Below are 19,322 nucleotides of genomic sequence, written 5' to 3' on the forward strand. Positions count from 1 at the left end.
CCAAGTTTAAATATCACCTACACGTTGCGGCTCCTTTTACAAATATGAATACGTAGGCACATATATTTACCAGGTCAGGCTTGGTCCTTCGCAAGAACACTCATAGTGGTGAAGCAAAAGCTTTCCCAAGACAGTCGAACTAATGACTGTGTGTGCTATTACCCTAACGTAGTGGACAGTCGAACTAGTCTGAAAACTGAAGCTACGCGGTCATCCATAATGAGCTCTTATATTATAAGGCCGGAAAACAGCAGTAAACATCTTTCAGCTTAAAATCGGTCGACTTTCATTCTAAAATATCGTTTTGATTTAACGAAGACTATTGTAATCAATGTTGTGAACACAAACGTCTGCAAACATTGGTCTACATTTTAAAAATTATATCCAGGGTCCTTGTAAAATTTTAATTATGTAGATGCGCCGAGTATTTTACGATTTTCACCGATTACGCAATGACTTCCACTTAGATTGCTTATGATTTCGAAGGCTGCGTCCTTGGCCGAATAGTCACTCCCTAATGTTTCGAGGTGTTTCTCTGGTGTAGCTCGGCAGCATAGCGCGACAAAGGCATCCCTTGGAAAGTCTTCGGAGCTACACCTAGAGCTTCTAGGAAAGTGACGTCGACGAAGGTATGAGTTCGAAGTCGCAGTCCTATAGCTGGCATATGATGTGAGGGTCAGGAGGCGGGGTAGCGACTGGTGGTCGGGATTGCTATTGTTCGCACATCGGGAATTGTAGCTCTTAAAAACAGCCGAAAAACTGGAGGCGCCCTGTGCCACGGGAGTCATGAGTATTAATAGACCATTAATAGCAACCGTAAGTCGCCTTTGTGCGTAACCGCAAAGGAGCCACAAATGATTTTAAGAAATAGTGTTCGCGACGATTATTAGGAGTTAACCCTAGGCGAAACTACGCTTTGCACGAGATATGCAAACAAAAGTGTGGCTATTTTATGTATCTCTATTTCTTTTCAGCAGACGCAGCACTACCAATTCGAAAGACCGGGGTTAGGTTCGAAGCCTCTCTGGAGTAAGTGAAGGAGGGGCAATCCCTCCGCAAGGAGCTACTCCTGAAAATTTTTGAACGGTCTGCGAGATCTTGAGGCAAAAACCCCGGATCTTTCCGAAATGGCCAACACGTTGATTTCATTAAATACATACAAACAAAACCTTTCCTAATGCTATTTTTTTAAATAGAAAAATCAAGCTTTTTAAAGTAAGAATACCGGCGGCGGCGGCGTGGGCGGCAATAATAGAGCCTACGCCGCCGCCGCCGATAAAGTGATCGGCGTAAACCTCTAATATGTATACCCCGTCCGACCCAAAAATGTCCGCTAAAAAAAAATTTTTTTTTTTTGCAAAAAACTGTTATCGCCAACGTTTTTAGCGGACATTTTTGGGTCGGACAGGGTATACATGAAAATTTTACAATCAAATGAAATTTTTTTTAGTAGGTCATGAAAAAAACCTTAAAAATCAAAGTCGAAAAAAGTCAAAAAAATGAAATTTCACAGGCTCGAAAATTTTTTTTTAGGTATGCGTAGTGGAACTTTTTTTCCTAAGCCCAAATCCTATCGAAAAATCGATAGCGCGATATCGGTTAATAAATCGACCCAGTCTAATGTATAGATTATAAACATAGATAAAACAATATTTTAAATAAAAATTATTATTGATAGCAATTTCATTGTGAATTTTACTGCTAATTTTTTAACTACGACTGTAAGTAACTTGGTCTTTTAGTTCCTTATTTAGTTTGCTGCAACATATCATACATTTATCATTCATTTTCAATTACTTACTTAAACATAGGGCATAGCCGGGAAGAATACAATTATAAATTATTTATAAATAATGAGCTAAAGTTTTAATTAATTAGCATATTAATGCATCATTTTATTTCAGTGTCTGGAACTAAACCATATTACATATTTACAAATAGAGATACCAACTTAGTTTTTTGTAAAGAGTACTTTTGTGAATAAGATGCAGATAGATGAAGAATTTCGTCATATGTAAAAAGGTGTGTGTTTTCTGCACACATGAGTTATGTTGAAGAAATCAAACGGAGAATAACTCTTGCCAAGAAGTGCTACTTTGGACTGAATATGCAATTGAAAAGTAAAAACCTCTCTCGACGAACAAAAATCACACTACCAGTCCTGATCTATGGTTTGGAATGATTGACGATGTCGATGGAATATGAGATTAGCGGCCATTAATGATGATGAATGGATTAGGTTGAACTAGCCGGTCCGTGAGGACCTTGTAAAGACTGGGGCCAAATCGTAACACCCGTGATCGTATGACTCAGCATGATGATATACCTGAACGAGTAATTGAACGTAATCGCTGAATTGGTTTTCTTTGGTTTTTTTTTTTTTTGATAGTTTTTACAACCAATTCGTGTTTTTTATGTCTATTGCAACTTTAAAACATGCTTCCGCGTACTTAGGTTTTAAAAGAGTATAATATTCAAAATAAATCGAGATTTAATTTCTGTCATATCGTGGCCCGCTAGCCAGAAGCATGAATGTGTAATTTTTTCGATTTTTTGTTAGAGGCCTCTTTGGATTACCCTTTAGATTCTCTAGGTTCTACTTAAATCTAGAGCTTCCTACGTACATGGAAACCCCAATAATTTGCAATTCCATTTTCGCAAATGTATAAGTCAATCACACAAATTTGGGCCAGAAAAATGAATGTGGCACATTGTATGACACATTCGTCGATATGACTAAACAATTTTTGAAAAAAATAAGAACAGCACATTTTCGTATGTTCGAATGTTCGCGTATACGTGCCTGGTATTCTTCAAACAAAATTATACCGATTAAGAATTTTTAATAGCTGAATATCCGAAAAAAAGATAGTTGTTTAATTGAAGACGAACCGGTTTATTCAAAGCCGTTGCCTCTTCTCGAATCAAAACTAAAATACTTGAAAAAATTGTGTGGAAAACTGGTTATACCAAAAGAATATCATCCTTTTTATAAAAATCTTGAGGGCAACGCTTTACCCGAACCCAACATTTCAGAAGATTCTGATTAGAACTAGTTCTAAGTTTGCAATATCTTAAATAAAAACACATTAGTGTACATATATGAAATTGAATTGAATGTGTAACTTTTTTCATTTACATACATACTTTCGATAAGTCAAAGCAACGGATGTTTTCCCCAAGTACTGTGATGCTCCGAATCCCAATCCGCCGACGGAATTTGCCTAGCAGGTCTTGCCTTGGCCCTAATGTTATTTAAAAATCAATCTGCAGTGAATTTTTAACGTTTTTTGAGGTTAAGGCCATAACATGACCAAATGGGCCAATTCTTATAGCTTATTCGTATTCAGCGCATCAAAATGCATAGAAAGCATGAGCCGATTTACCTTCTAACTACTACTTTTAATTTTTTTGTATATATGTGTTAACTAAAAATTAGATCAGCTTTTTAAATGTTTGTTGTGCCAGAAAAATGAATATGCTAAATCTCGGAGAATAGAAGGAATGCGAGCTGAACAATTATCTCAGTTGAAAGAGCATAGTGTGAGTATAATATATAAGTACATTTGAAACTTGATTTCCCAACATTTTCATTTTGGCACATTCATGCTTCTTGCAAGCGGGCGACGATATGTTATACTCCCATTTAACTTATACGACTGACGTATCACATGATTTTCTGTCGCATCGTTTTAGATCTGTGATCGTACGTTGCGGCCCCTGAACGAGTCCATAGTTTCCCGAAAACCTTTATGTTATAAAGTAACTCCGTTTTCTTTGCGGATACTAGACGCTTTATAGGACCTATACTAAATGCTGCTGCTATATCTGATAGCTGTGCCACGCCTAATATCTGGAGTTTTAGGAAAAATGCAATAAACTGTAAAAAGTGAGATCAGAGATATATGAAGTGCGAGTTTTACGTTTGTTCAAATTAAATAAATAAAAATAAAGATGAAATATCTAATAACTTTGTGGCGAGCCATTATCATACGATTCAGGTACATAACTATTTTCGCTGCCCGAGCTGGACGGAAACTGTCTTCATGTAAGTCTAAAAGCAGCAAAATGAAATTTTTTATTGATATAAAATCGTTTTTCACAAATAACGTTTGTTTTTCGAAAATCTCTAATTTTGCAACAGCGAAAATTTACATATATATTATTTAAAAGTGACGCCCAACATGGGGCACCACTAATGAGTTTCTCATAACAGTGTGCAACACAACCACTTAAGTCACACATTACAGACGTTTTAAAATTTCACATCTTTTGGCAATATTTGATTCACAGATGCAGTGAAATTCTAAAACGCCTGAAACGAGCCACCCGAAATGAAGTTCTGCTCTGTTTTCGCTTATCAAGACTGAACAAGAGTATTGATCGTGTGTGATCATAGAGCGTAAAATCTGCGATACATTGTGACCACGAAAAATGTATGTATGGCTCGTGAATATTGCAGAACGTCCACGCTTGAGTAACATCAAAATTTAGAAAAAAAATATGTGAAGTGAAAAGGGAAAAGTGTACCTACCGTTTGGAGTTGGCATGAAAACATGTGCAACTTACATGGAAAAATTAAAAAAGCACGACACAAATTGGAAGAGAAGCTCAGCGTTAATCACCTCGGGGGTAAATCCACGAAGTATTTATTTGTATTTTTCATATTATAAATATGCCTGTTGTTTCTACCAGCTCTCTGTATCATTTAGGAAATCGTTTGACTTTCCTTCTCACAGTAGTACCCTCATTTAAAAACTTCGTTGGTATCTTTTATTCTTAGCCCACTTATCACACTCAAATTTGAAGAAAATAATAGTAAAAGAAAAGGCATGCAAATGGCAAAATAATAGCATTCCATATATCATTACAATTTCAAAGACATGCATTCAACTTAAAATAATTAACCTTAATACGGGTGTCGTCAGATTTTTTTGTGTTTCTTAATTGAAGCTTGAAGAGCAATCCAACTATGTGGAAGATCGTACCATCTCGGTTGTTGGATAGAGAAATGCATATTTCTGCAAATGATTGAAAAGGATTTATCTCAGAATCATGAGGAAAAACTACTTGTTTCTAAATTTGATCAAAATCCATTCTATTTCAGAATGTAGCCCAAAAGTGTGAAATAACAGCACAATATGCGTTATGTCAATAAAAATAGTATATATTGGCAGTTGGAATAGGGTCACTTAAGCTAAGTTCTGACATAGCGTGTTTTCGAACAAAATTAAGGGCTTCATTCTGTAATGCGAACGATAGCTCGGACGAACGATTCGCCTCCAAAAGATTTCGTCTAGCAATGGTATTCTCTATCATTTTCGTTCGGCCTTTACATTTGTTACTTTATGTCAAACAGGAAGGCGAAAGCAAGTGTCAAATGATATGTTGCCATCGTCTAACATAGTGCAAATACAATAGCGATTCGTCTCCGAAACGAAACGAGCATGCGTTTCGTAATAGAGAATGAGGCCCTAAGTTACATGAAATATTTTTAGCAAATTCTAAAATAGGGCGCGTATTTCAATCTTTCGCTAAACAAGATCGGGCTATCTTCCACAAGATGTACACATAGTACACAAACAAAAACGTCATCGTATTTCATTTAGTCTGATAACTTAATTAGTAAATTATATTGCCTAAGCGTTAATTGCAATATAAAAAGTGCGAGCGTAATAGAAGCGCCGTGAATTTCTTTCTTAGAGCTCCACCAGCAACAAAATACAGAAACTCTACTAAATTTAAAATTACTTAAGTGCATGATTGCCAGATATTATATGCATTTATATCATACATAGTACATGCCTGTATAGATTACTAATATTTAATATATGTATATGGATAAAAGTGTACAACAATACAACTCCCAATTTTTTAATTAAAAAACCTAAGTAAATGTAAAAAAAAAATTTTAATAATAATTAAATTTGTGGTTAAAAAGTTTAAAGTTAAAAAAGAAGAGTAACCTTAACCTTAAGTGCTGGCAGTAGAAGCATTGGATGCTATACTGCCGGTTGTTGTTTGTTCCTCTTTTATTAAAGTTGACGCCGTCGCATTGTTACCACTAATCGTCTTAGCATTGATTTCATCAGTTAGTGTAAGCTTGCAATCCACATTTTCTAGAGATGCTGGCGCAACTACTTGCTGTTGTTGATCTTGTACAAATCGCGCTATACCTTCAAGATCTGCTAGTTTTTGATAGCTATGTAATGTTTCCTCATTAATTGTATGTTCCGGTGAGATGTTTTCTTTAATTTCTTGTTTCATTTCGGTGGGAATGAGTGTGGCACTGTGCTGCTCGGTTGTTAGAAGAGCGCTACTACCACCACCGGCACCATTGTCTTCACCGCTGTCTAATAAAATGCCACCTGTTGCAGCGGAGCCGCTTGTTATAGCGGTATATGTATGCGTTGTTGTTGCAGCCTCATTTCCAAAAGACAAATTTTGTCGAAATACCTTACCTAGTTGCTGCGAGGCATGGACGAACTTTTGTAAGAGTTGTTGTGACGATGCATCGCTTAAAGTACAATCGGCCAAATTGAAAGCTAGAAAACATAGAAAGAGTATGTTAAATAAATTAAAAAAGTTTACTAGTGTCAAAAATATATCTCTACCCTATATTTACGGAAATAGTATATGTATGTACATCTGCAGAGGAATAGCTAACCATAGCTTCACCTAATGTGTTTTGAAGTAGCATTCGAGCAGAGAGAGATGACAACCTAGAGGAGGATTTCAAAGATGCCAACAAGCATTTAGAGAATCTCAACCGTGCAAGACGTGTTGTGGAATCAATTTCTCGAGTTTTGGTTCAATTACAAGTGCTTTTCCTTCACTCGAAGAATTTGATTGCCCTTCTAAGTGATTAGTTTATTGATATTGTGGCGAATGTTGACATCACTAGGCTGTTAGTAAATAATCACGCAACACTTATATAGAAAGCGACGAAGAGGTATCCCTTACACACACACATGTAGTCATAAGCCGAAGTAGTTTCTCACACATACACACGCATATGGATATAAACTACAAATATAACGTATATAGCTCGTAACCAAGCTCGTAACGTCTAGACATTTGGAGAAATTTGCAGACGAGACACGGAGAGTATAAAAGCAGCGCAAGCTGAGTAATAACGATTAAGTTTGATTCAAACACGCAATTAGTTGTGAAGTATGTGTCATTGTGAAGTACTCTCAAAGTAGTATAATAAGGACAATTTTGCATTACTGAATATTGGAGTTATTTATTCAACAATTTAGCGATTCGAACGTTTGCAGGTGTATAACAACAAGGATATCCCAAAATTTGTTACAATACGTAACTACCTAGGGAAAGAAATTAACCAATTTACTGCAGTTGCAACGTTGCAGTGGTCAAAGTAGTCACGAGTGTTCTTACAACGGGTAAACAGGTGATTTTGATGGGCTGCGACATAAATTAACAACGCGAGTACCGTTTTGAATCTATACACACATAATTTTGAACATGCATCAAAAAGCAAAAGAAACTCTCCTAGATTTATCTCCGCAGGTGTGGAGAAGTTATAAGATGGGAAGAACTCCTTGATATCACAGTATGCTAGATGGCGCGCATATAAACATCATGGCCACAGAAGCTCTGAGGAAATAGCCGTACCAGTATTAAAACACCTTGTTGATGAAAGATTCAGCTACCTAGCGCATGATTTTAATTTTTCACTGCACAGTACTGTGTTCTTTTGTTATTCCGGTAAAATTAGTTAAGCCTGCAAAATCAGCTGACCAAGAAGTGTCTTATTCATTCCTCCTTTCGCCAGTAGCGAAAACGTTGGAAACCCTTTTTTTGTCGACAATCGTCGGCTAGCCAGTCAACACCTTAGTTTTTGAAAAAATGCATAGCACTACCAACGCCCTTAATGTCATTAAGGCACGGGGCCCGTATCGTGCTTACGATCCGTGATCGAATTCAATTTTTTGAATCGCAATAGCACTGAAACAGTGTTTGGGAATAAGATAATGCGCGAAACAGTGGCTAAAACTACTTATTAGATGCATAATGTGTTATCATGTTTACGAAAAGCTTGGCAGATTCATATTTACCTTTTGAATAAAATTGGTTTCGATACGTGATCGTATAACACGATACGAGCCCAAATATAGACAGTACCAGCGGTCGGCGAAATCAGCGTAGCTCAGTAATGAAATATATAGATCAAGAAATATTAAACAGGTGTTGTCAGCGAGTGATCTTATTCTCTAGAAAAATAAAGCGTACTGTAGGTTTAGAATAAGCATAACCCGATCAATGGCAGCTACTTTACAAGTCATGTAATTTGTAACTGTCAGTACTCTCAAAAACATGCAATAATACTCCTGCACAACCAACCAACTCGTTCTCAAAATCAACAGAGGAAAGGGATAACAATTTCAAAGAATTTTGAAATATAGATTCTATATCTAAAGCAGGCATGCTTAACCAACGAACCGATATCATTTCTTTACGATAATTAACGTTAATAAACGAAACAAAGTCATTTCGTTTCGTTTATTAACGTTAAGAACGTAAAATTAACGTTAATTTGACGTTCTTAACGTTAATAAACGAAACGAAATGACTTTGTTTCGTTTATTAACGTTGATTATCGTAACGAAATGATATCGGTTCGTTGGTTAAGCATGCCTGATCTAAAGGGAAATGTACTACATTCGTATAGATGATTTGCATAGCACTAGGTAATTAAGGCTCATTCGATTTTCAACCAAGGATTTGATAGCTCATATAAGTAGCGTCGTTCTATTTTATAATGAGCGATTACAGAAACACCGTTGTTAATTATACAGATCATGCAGACTTGCATAAGGCAAGGTTCATAGGTAAAACCGCTAGTGAATTTGGTCATAATGATGACATTTACAAAACCACTCAGGCCCACTTGCAGGAGGGCAAGTTATCTTTTTAACTCAGAGTTAACTTGACATGAGGGGTTAAACCCATACATTTTTGACAATATTTTAAAAGTAACTCTGAGCTAAACAAACTTACTTGCAGTTATGCAAGTGGGCCACAGTGGTAGTAGTATTCAGACTGTATAGGAGCCAAAAATATGGGACAGCATTTTCAGGCTCCGGAGGTAAATACACAGTAATATACAGTTTACTTTAGGATTCCACTTCCGAAAATTATATATAAACATATTTACAAAACAGCATTATATTTCTTACCTGTAGCATTATTAACAGCAACAGTCGTGCTACCTATATTAGAGATGCTAGATGCGGAAGTTGTCGCAACTGCTTGTTGCGGCGGGGGCGAACCAACTGCTGCCGCTTGGGGCTCCGGCGATGAACTGCGTTGAAAGAACAGCGAACGCAATTTATCCACAGCACCTGGGTTAGCTATCCAGGATACTTTGCGTTGGCGTTGTTGTGCTTCCTCCGAAACCACTGCTGGTGCCACTGGTGCAGTCAATTCGTTAGCCGAATTCTTAGTGAGCGTTATATCATTATCATTAAAAACGGCAAGAGGACAGCGAGTTGCCGTAGCATTTAAGAGTTCTTCACGTAAACTTAGCTCACTAGAAACTGCGCCACCCCCAGTACTGCCGCCATCAGTGGAGTCCGACGAACTAGAAAATATAGCCGAGAATGGTGAGGATGTCGATGATGATGATGAAGAATTCGAATGCAATGACGCAGGCGATGTAGAAGATGACGAAGATGAGGACGAAGCTGAACAAATGGGCGACAACTCGTTATTGTTAGACCTCGGGGTGGGTGTAGAAGTGGTGCTTGTGGTGTTTCCATGGGATTCTAACGTAGATACTGGAGTTTTAATTTGCGCAGGCTGTTCTTCTTCTACTTTTTGTTGTAGGTGTTGATGTTGCTGCTGCATTTGTTTTGTTTGTGGCAGTGTTGTCGTTTGTGACTGCACTTCTGATTGTTGTTGTTCTTCGAATTGTTGCGTATGCTTTTGGGCTTCTGCATTTGTACTATCAGTTAGTTTTGTATTAACATTCTGATTAAATTCAGTAATATTTGTGCTGCCACTCCCACTCTCTTCCAAAATGGCGGGTGAAGGTGGTGTGACAATAAGTTGTGTAGCCTGCATACTATCATTGGTATTGGTATCGCCACTACATATACTCATGGTTATTACTTTTGCGTCAAGCGATACACTCACTGTTGATTTGCCTTCGGTTACTTTGGTTTTAACTGGTGCGGTGACCGCTGTTTTCGATTCTGAGGCAGCACTAAATATGGCTAACTTTGCGCTTTCTGGTGCATGTTTACACATTGGTGTTGGTGGCAAGTGGATCGGTGGTGTTATTGGAGGTAACGAGCGACTTGCCAAGGGCACACGTGGATCCTCATAGATCTTTGATACAAGAAAACGTGAGCGCGGCAATACCGCGAAACGTTTAATCGATTGCGTTGATGATGTAATTGTGGCCATTGATGGTAGCGAACTAGATGTGGGTAGCGATGAACTTGTTCCACATATTATACTTGTCACAGAACTCTTATACGGCATATAGGCTGGCATTGAAATGCTACTACTATTACTATTTGTGGCTAATGATGATGTGGACGATGCCTCTGATGGTGGTGTATGTGCTAGTGGTGAGTTTAGTGGACTGCTTTCGGTCACACGGAACACTTGAAACCGGCTACGATTCGGTGAAGATGATGGTGATATTGTGGGTGGACTCGGCACAGGTGATCGCAAACGTGCGCCTGTTTTACGTTTTGCATCCAATTTATTGTTGACATTCGAAGCCGATTGTGTGCTACTAGCTGTTGTAGTCTCAACCACTATTGGACGCGTATGACAGGTCAATGATATTTTGCGTGAACCCAAATAGTAGCCACTACGTCGCTTATTGGCAGAGCCGCAGCCATTATTAACGGATTTTTCTGATTGCAATTGTGTCTGCGTCTTTTCATTGCGCGAACACATTGAACGCACATTTTCCAGTACACGGGTATAGTCCATGTGTGCTTCGCTACCCACCTGCAAGAAAAAAAGGAACTAAGTTAAAAAAAGTTACAGTATTTTTATAGAAGCTCAAAGGCAAAATAATACCCACTAGAGCATACATACATACATACAATAGTTATTCATATTAACAAGCATGCAAGTTCCACAGAAATTAAATAATAGTAGAAATGGATAATTCAGTTAAAATACTTAGGTAAATATGTATGTACATTAGGGTGATTTATTTTGCCGATTTTCAGTGGAATTATAAAATTAATTAATACAATCTTTTTAGCAATATAACATCTCAGCATTCATTGGCAGCTTTGACTTCATTTAAGTCTCCAAGTAATATACCACGACGGTGTGGCGCCTCTAAACCTTCTTCAAGTTAACAAAACATTATATTTCGATGGTGTCGGAAAACAGAATATATTTATTTTTCGCTATACTATAGAGCACTCTAATGTACATGTTAAAAAATATTCGAAAGCAGGTAAGCAGCATATAAACACAGCGCAATATGTTAAAACATTTTAATCGTTTACTTTATTAATTTTCATAAAACTTTATATTTTTTTGAATTGGTTTCGTTTAAATTCTTTCAATATTTTTAATGTTAACGATTTGATCGTAATTCTTGTATGCAAATCGGCAAAACTATTATTGTAGTATGCGAATTCAAATGACCAATAACCAATTCGTCGAAATCGCGTATTTGCTTTTTAAATTATTGTCAACCATAATAGGGGTTAACAAAAAATATAAAAAAAAGTTTACTTTATTTTATTTCTTCTTTTTTATATATTTTTTTTTTTTATTTTTTTACATTTTTTTTTTATTTTTTTACATTTTTTTTTATTTTATTTTATTTTTTTATTTATTTATTTTACAATTGTTTTTGTTTTACAGGCCTATTGATAAAGAATTCAAGTTTTCATTTGAGCTCAAGGCCAGAACAATCACTTTGATGATAAATATTACTTCTTTTAATTTTTCTATATACTTTTTTATTTATTAATTTTTTTTTCTCAGTTTCCTTAATCGTGGAAAAGTGATACAGTAACGCTCGTTCCCAAGAAAAGGTCTGCAAACCCCGTTTCTGATTATCGACCTATTAGTTATCTTGCCCGCGCCGTCGAAGGTTTTTGAAAAACTATTAGCAGAACAAATAAACTTCCATATCTCTAGAAACAATCTTCTTGCAGCTTTCCAGTCGGGCCTCAGGCCCAAGCATAGTTGTACAACGGCGCCACTTAAAATTTTTGATGAAATACGCATACCTTTCGATGAAAACTCATTCATTTTTCGAAAGTTTTTGATATAATTGATCACGCGTTACTTTCTTATAAACTTGAAGCATGTTTAACTAGCAGTGCAGTGATCATAATGGAGAGTTGTTTAACAGTAAGATTTTAATTTGTAAATACTGGTCATGATATTTCGGGGATCAAGTACCTAGCCCAAAGTGTTCCGCAGGGTTCCATTCTTGGACCTTTGTTTTTTAATATTTTTATCTTAATATATAAAAATGGCGTGTCACTATGTTTGTTCCCGATGCACTCCTAAACTACTGAACCGATTTTGAATTTGTTTTGCACACCATGTGTAGTTTGATCTAACTTGAACCATAGGATAGGTTATATCTCGCTTTATAGTCGCAATATTATTTTATTGCAGTTTTTTTAAATGTTTATACGTAATAATAAAATGTTACGTATACGCAGCGGCACTCATATTTTCAGGTGGTGCGGATATACTTCCGTGTAATTGGTTGGTGTTTAATTAAATGACGTGCTTATACGCCCGTGATTTATAGGTACTAAGACATTTTTTTTTTTTTTTTTTCAGGAGAGTCTTTAGTTTTTCCATGTGCAATTTTTAAGCCGAATTTCAAAAGCAACGAATATCTGCCTTTCGTTTTAATATTATAGTGAAGTATGAAAAATAAAAATCTATATATATAAAAGGAAAGGCTAAAATGTGTGTTAGTTGGTCGCCGGTGTTTGAAGAGATGCGTCGGTCGATTTTGTTCAAACTTTCACACAAATTGCGTAAACCTCACGCGGTGGTTACTACATAGGTTTGGTTGCGATCGACGTACAGGGTCTCGAGATATAGGCCAAAACGTGGGCCAGTGAATGCCTAGACAGTGTTTATACAATATGGATATCAAATGAAAGCTGTTGATGGGTGCTTTAGTACAGAGTAATATATTATCCAGAGACGGACTGGGATTAAGACTAGGACTGGGACTGAGACTCGGAGTGGGACTGGGACTGGAATAAAATACATACCACCCTCTGGGACAGGCAATAAGGGATGCAGAAGAATGAGAAGAAATTGAAAGAGAAAAGAGAGAAGGAGAAAAAGATAGAATGAGACGAAGATGGAGATAGACGAAGCGGAAAAGACGGAGGGAGGAGTGAATAAAAGGATTAGGAAAAAGTGAAGAGGGAGAAGGGCAGAGTCAGACGGAAAAAGCTTATTAAAATGTATGCAGATAGGCTAAATTTAGGGCATAACGTCTGCCGGGTCCTCTAGTAAATGATATTTTTTGGCTGTGTCGCCACATGAACATGCAAGCATATGTATGTCAGCACAGTGCTCGGCGAATAATAATGGTCTCCGCCTTAATGCAACCAATAATAAATTGCCAATTTAAACAAATTGCGTAATTGTAAACTGCAAATGCAACCTCGTAAAGTGTGTTTATTGAGTAGATTTAAAAGTCAGTTACGCATGGCTAAACTTTATAGTTGGCTCATTTCATCAGTGATTTTATTTTTTTCATTTCACTGGAGTAGGGATTGTCAAAAGAAGATGGCAAACTCAAAATGAGAACAAAACATTGAACACATTTTCTTATAACACACAAAAATTTCAAAGATTTATGTTTTCATTCCATTCCATTCGCCTAATACTAACGCACATTCTGAGTCTGAACAAAGGTATGTTGTTGCTGTAGAGATGAGCCAACCAGCTATCAAATTACTATTGTCTAAGCTAAATTGAGTTGTATGGACACCACGCAATTTAAATCGAAATTGCCTCAATTTATTCTTCTGTTTGAACATAGTATTAGGTAATACTGGATTTTGTTATCATTTGTTCTACATGTTTCTTATTAACACGCTTTTATTAGCTTGGCCTGTATGTAACGGAATCTTTGAGCTTAATTTTCACCGGTTTCTAGAAGTCTGATTAATTTGAAACTTTGCATACGTATCAAGGACCAATGACAATGCATTAATGTGATGGTGTGGTGACATAAGGTCAACGGCCATAAGGTCAATTCGCCTTATTACCACTTTGAATGGCCATAATTTTGATTGGAACTTTGCATACGTATCACGGCTCGATGACAATGCATTAGTGTGATCGTGTGGTGACATAAGGTCAACGGCCATAAGGTCAATTGGCCTTATTACCACTTTAAATGGCCATAAGTTTGATTGAAACTTTGCATACGTATCACGGCTGACAATGCATTAATGTGATCGTGTGGTGACATAAGGTCGACGGCCATAAAGTCAATTGGCCTTATTACCACTTTAACTGGCCATTAGTTTGATTGAAACTTTGCAAATGTATCAAGGCTCGATGACAATGCATCAATGTGATGGTGTCGTGACTTAAGGTCAACGGCCATAAGGTCAATTGGCCTTATTACCACTTTGAATGGCCATAAGTTTGATTGAAACTTTGCGCACGTATCACGGCTCGATGAAAATGCATTAGTGTGATGGTGTGGTGACATAAGGTCTACGGCCATAAGGTCAATTGGCCTTATTACCACTTTAAGTGGCCATACGTTTGATTGAAACTTTGCACACGTATCAAGGCTCGATGACAATGCATTAGTGTGATGGTGTGGTGACATAAGGTCAACGGCCATAAGGTCAATTGGCCTTATTACCACTTTGAGTGGCCCTAAGTTTGATTGAAACTTTGCACACGTATCAAGGCTCGATGAAAATGCATTAATGTGAAGGTGTGGTGACATAAGGTCAACGGCCATAAGGTCAATTGGCCTTTTTGCCACTTTGAATGGCCATAAGTTTGATTGAAACTTTGCACACGTATCAAGGCTCGATGACAATGCATTAATGTGATGGTTTGGTGACATAAGGTCAGCTGCCATAAGGTCAATTGGCCTTATTACCACTTTGAATAGCCATAAGTTTGATTGAAACATTGCACACGTATCAAGGCTCGATGACTATACATTAATGTGATGGTGTGGTGACATAAGGTCAAAGGCCATAAGGTCAATTGGCTTTATTACCACTTTGAATGGTCATAAGTTTGATTGAAACTTTGCACACTTATCAAGGCTCGATGAAAATGCAATAATGTGATGGTGGGGTCACATAAGGTTAACGGACATAAGATCAATTGAACTTATGACCACCCCAAATGGCCATAGATTTGAAACCCTGCACATAATGCGAAAAACGCATTCCTTTATTAATGATAGAAGTGGATGCATGGCACATCTACGAAAGAGTATACTGGAGCCCTTTTTAACACGCTTTTATTAGCTTGGCCTGTATCTCTCCATGTATCTATGTATCCATGTATGTATGTAACGGAATCTGGAGTGGAGCCGAGAGCCCCGGTAATGTAGAGCTCCGAACTCCGTTGCACCTTTTGAAGCATTTTAAGATAGGTACTTTTAGCTAGTGCAGGCCACCAGACCAAGGCACCATAAAGAAGAATCGGGCGCACTATGGCTGTGTAAATACAGTAGTTCACCTTAGGGGAGAATCCCCAGGAGGTGCCAATTGCCCTCTTGCAGATGAACAGTTCTGCTACTACCTTCTTGGAATCCTCCACTATATGGTCTCTCCATAATAGCTTCCTATCCAGAATGACTCCGAAATACTTGACTTGATCGCTAAACGTTAAGAACGTACCCCCAATTCTTGACGGTGTAAGATTTGGTACTTTGTACCTCCTCGTGAAGAGATCAAGTTCGGTTTTATCCGGGTTGACCTCTGGCGGGTTGTTCTCCTGGAGCAGCTCCAGGATGTCAGCTGGGTCCGTCGGCGTCACTGGAACCCAGGCTCTAGCCCTTGGTCGTGAGGGGATATCATGCGCCTCCACTACCTTGAGGTGCGCGCCCGGATATACCACCCCTATCAGCGTGACGGCGGCCCTATAGAGGTTTACCGACCTGGTGTCGTCACAAGCAATTAGCTTGACATTGCCCTGGAATCACCCTGCATCGGTGTAAAATGGCGGTAGAACAGGGTTGTCTTTCTTAACCTTAACGGCCACCGTAGCGAGCGCGGCCTCGATCCACTTCCACTGTTGTTTCGGGAGCCTGCCATCTTCACTGCTCTCGTCTATATTGCCAATGATCTGCCGACCCTTGGCAATTCGGCGAAAGACCGCGTCCAGCCTCCCTGCGTCTTGGCCCTTTTCGGTGCCGTGGAGTTGGATTCATCCATGGACCGCTGGCGTTTCGAGGTTTCATCACTCTCGACTAAAACTTTTAAAATTACTTGAACTAAAAAATTTAAAATAAATAATAGTTAAAAAAACTAAAAAAAACACGCTTTTATAGCAAACCGAACTAAAAAATAGAAAATAATTTTCAATTAAAAAGAGTTTATATAACAGTAGTGGAAGGTCAAACAATCGTTTATAGTTAATCACCTCAAAATAAAATTATAATAAAACTTAAGTTATTAACAGAATAACTTAATTCACAGTAAAGAGCGTGGGGTGATTGGTATTTGGTATGTAGGTTCCTGGGCACTCATCTCAGATCGATATTTAAAATGGACGATATCGGACAATAACCACGCCCACTTTTTCGATATCGAAAATTTCGAAAAATCGAAAAGGTGCGATAATTCATTACCAAATACGCATTAAGCGATGAAACTTGGTAGGTGAGTTGAGCTTATGACGCAGAATAGAAAACTAGTAAAATTTTGGACAATGGGCGTGGCACCGCCCACTTTTAAATGAAGGTAATTTAGAAGTTTTGCAAGCTGTAATTTGCCAGTCGTTGAAGATATCATGATGAAATTTGGCAGGAACGTTACTCTTATTACTTTATGTCTGCTTAATAAAAATTAGCAAAATCGAAGAACGACCACGCCCACTTTTAAAAAAAAATTTTTTTTTAATTCAAATTTTAAAAGAAAAGTTAATATCTTTACAGCATATAAGTAAATTATGCCAACATTCAACTCCAGTAATGATATGGTGCAACAAAATACAAAAATAAAAGAAAATTTCAAAATGGGCGTAGCTCCGCCCTTTTTCATTTAATTTGTCTAGGATGCTTTTAATGCCATAAGTCGAACAAAAATTAACCAATCCTTGTGAAAATTGGTAGAAGCTTAGCTCCTAGGACGATAAATGTTTTCTGTGAAAAAGGGCGAAATCGGTTGAAGCCACGCCCAGTTTTTATACACAGCCGATCGTCTGTCCTTCCGCTCGGCCGTTAACACGATAACTTGAGCAAAAATCGATATATCTTTACTAAACTCAGCTCACGTCCTTATCTGAACTCACTTTGTATTGGTGTAAAAAATGGCCGAAATCCGACTATGACCACGCCCACTTTTTCGATATCGAAAATTACGAAAAATGAAAAAAATGCCATAATTATATACCAAATACAAAAAAAGCAATGAAACATGGTAATTTTATTGGTCTATTGACGCAAAATATAACTTTAGAAAAAAACTTGGTAAAATGGGTGTGACACCTACCATATTAAGTAGAAGAAAATGAAAAAGTTTTGCAGGGCGAAATCAAAAGCCCTTGGAATTTTGGAAGGAATACTGTACGTGGTATTACATATATAAATAAATTAGCGGTACCCGACAGATGATGTTCTGGATCACCCTGGTCCACATTTAGGTAGATATCTCGAAAACGCCTTCACATATACAACTAAGCGCCACTCCCTTTTAAAACCCTCATTAATACCTTTAATTTGATACCCATATAGTACAAACAAATTCTAGAGTCACCCCTGGTCCACCTTCATGTCGATATCTCGAAAAGGCGTCCACCTATAGAACTAAGGCCCACGCCTTTTTAAAATACTCATTAACACCTTTCATTTGATACCCATATCGTACAAAAACATTCTAGAGTCACCCCTGGCCTACCTTTATGGCGATATCTCGAAAAGGCATCCACCTATAGAACTAAGGCCCACTCCCTTTTAAAATACTCATTAACACCTTTCATTTGATACCCATATCGTATAAACAAATTCTAGAGTCACCCCTGGTCCACCTTCATGTCGATATCTCGAAAAGGCGTCCACCTATAGAACTAAGGCCCACGCCCTTTTAAAATACTCATTAACACCTTTCATTTGATACCCATATCGTACAAACAAATTCTAGAGTCACCCCTGGTCCACCTTTATGGCAATATCTCGAAAAGGCGTCCACCTATAGAACTAAGGCCCACACCCTTTTAAAATACTCATTAACACCTTTCATTTGATACCCATATCGTACACAAAAATTCTAGAGTCACCCCTGGCCCACCTTTATGGCGATATCTCGAAAGGGCATCCACCTATAGATCTAAGGCCCACTCCCTTTTAAAATACTCATTAACACCTTTCATTTGATACTCATATCGTACAAACAAATTCTAGAGTCACCCTGGTCTACCTTTATGGATATATCTCGAAAAGGCGTCCACCTATAGAACTAAGACCCACGCCCTTTTAAAATACTCATTAACACCTTTCATTTGATACCCATATCGTACAAACAAATTCTAGAGTAACCCCTGGTCCACCTTTATGGCGATATCTCGAAAAGGCGTCAACCTATAGAACTAAGGCCCACACCCTTTTAAAATACTCATTAGCACCTTTCATTTGATACCCATATTGTACAAACGCATTCTAGAGTCACCCCTGGTCCACGTTTATGGCGATATCCCGAAAAGGCGTCCACCCATAGAACAAAGGCCCACTCCCTTTTAAAACACTTATTACACTTTTCGTTTGACACCCATATTGTACAAACACTTATTACACTTTTCGTTTGACACCCATATTGTACAAACGCATTCTAGAGTCAACCCAGGTCCACTTTTATAACGATATTCCGAAATGCGTCCACCTATAGAACTTAGGCCCACTCCCTTTTAAAATACTCATTAACACCTTTCATTTGATACCCATATAGTACCAACAAATTCTATAGTCACCCCTGGTCCACCTTTATGGCAATATCTCGAAAAGGCGTCCACCTATAGAGCTTAGGCCCACTTCCTTTTAAAATACTCATTAACACCTTTCATTTGATACCCATATCGTACAAACAAATTCTAGAGTCACCCCTGGTCCACGTTTATGGCGATATCTC

General features: G+C 37.7%; 1 protein-coding gene across 10 annotated transcripts in view; it reads right to left on the reverse strand.

Annotated features, from left to right (window-relative positions):
• Positions 1–1,362: 1,362 nt before the first annotated feature.
• Positions 1,363–19,322, reverse strand: part of LOC137239827 (serine-rich adhesin for platelets) — a 133,448-nt gene continuing 115,488 nt past the window's right edge. For 9 of the 10 annotated variants that reach the window (XM_067765536.1, XM_067765528.1, XM_067765532.1 and 6 more), the window contains 2 exons: positions 9,204–10,992; positions 1,363–6,545 (listed from right to left, as the gene is read on the reverse strand). In XM_067765536.1, coding sequence (XP_067621637.1) covers positions 5,974–6,545; positions 9,204–10,992 — 2,361 coding nt within the window. In that variant the 3' untranslated portion in view covers positions 1,363–5,973. Of the gene's footprint in view, positions 6,546–8,081; positions 8,238–9,203; positions 10,993–19,322 lie in introns of all 10 variants that reach the window. The other variant, XR_010949495.1, reaches the window with a different exon arrangement.

Source organism: Eurosta solidaginis, chromosome 2 (genome assembly GCF_040869045.1).
Source record: "Eurosta solidaginis isolate ZX-2024a chromosome 2, ASM4086904v1, whole genome shotgun sequence".
Taxonomy (NCBI): domain Eukaryota; kingdom Metazoa; phylum Arthropoda; class Insecta; order Diptera; family Tephritidae; genus Eurosta; species Eurosta solidaginis.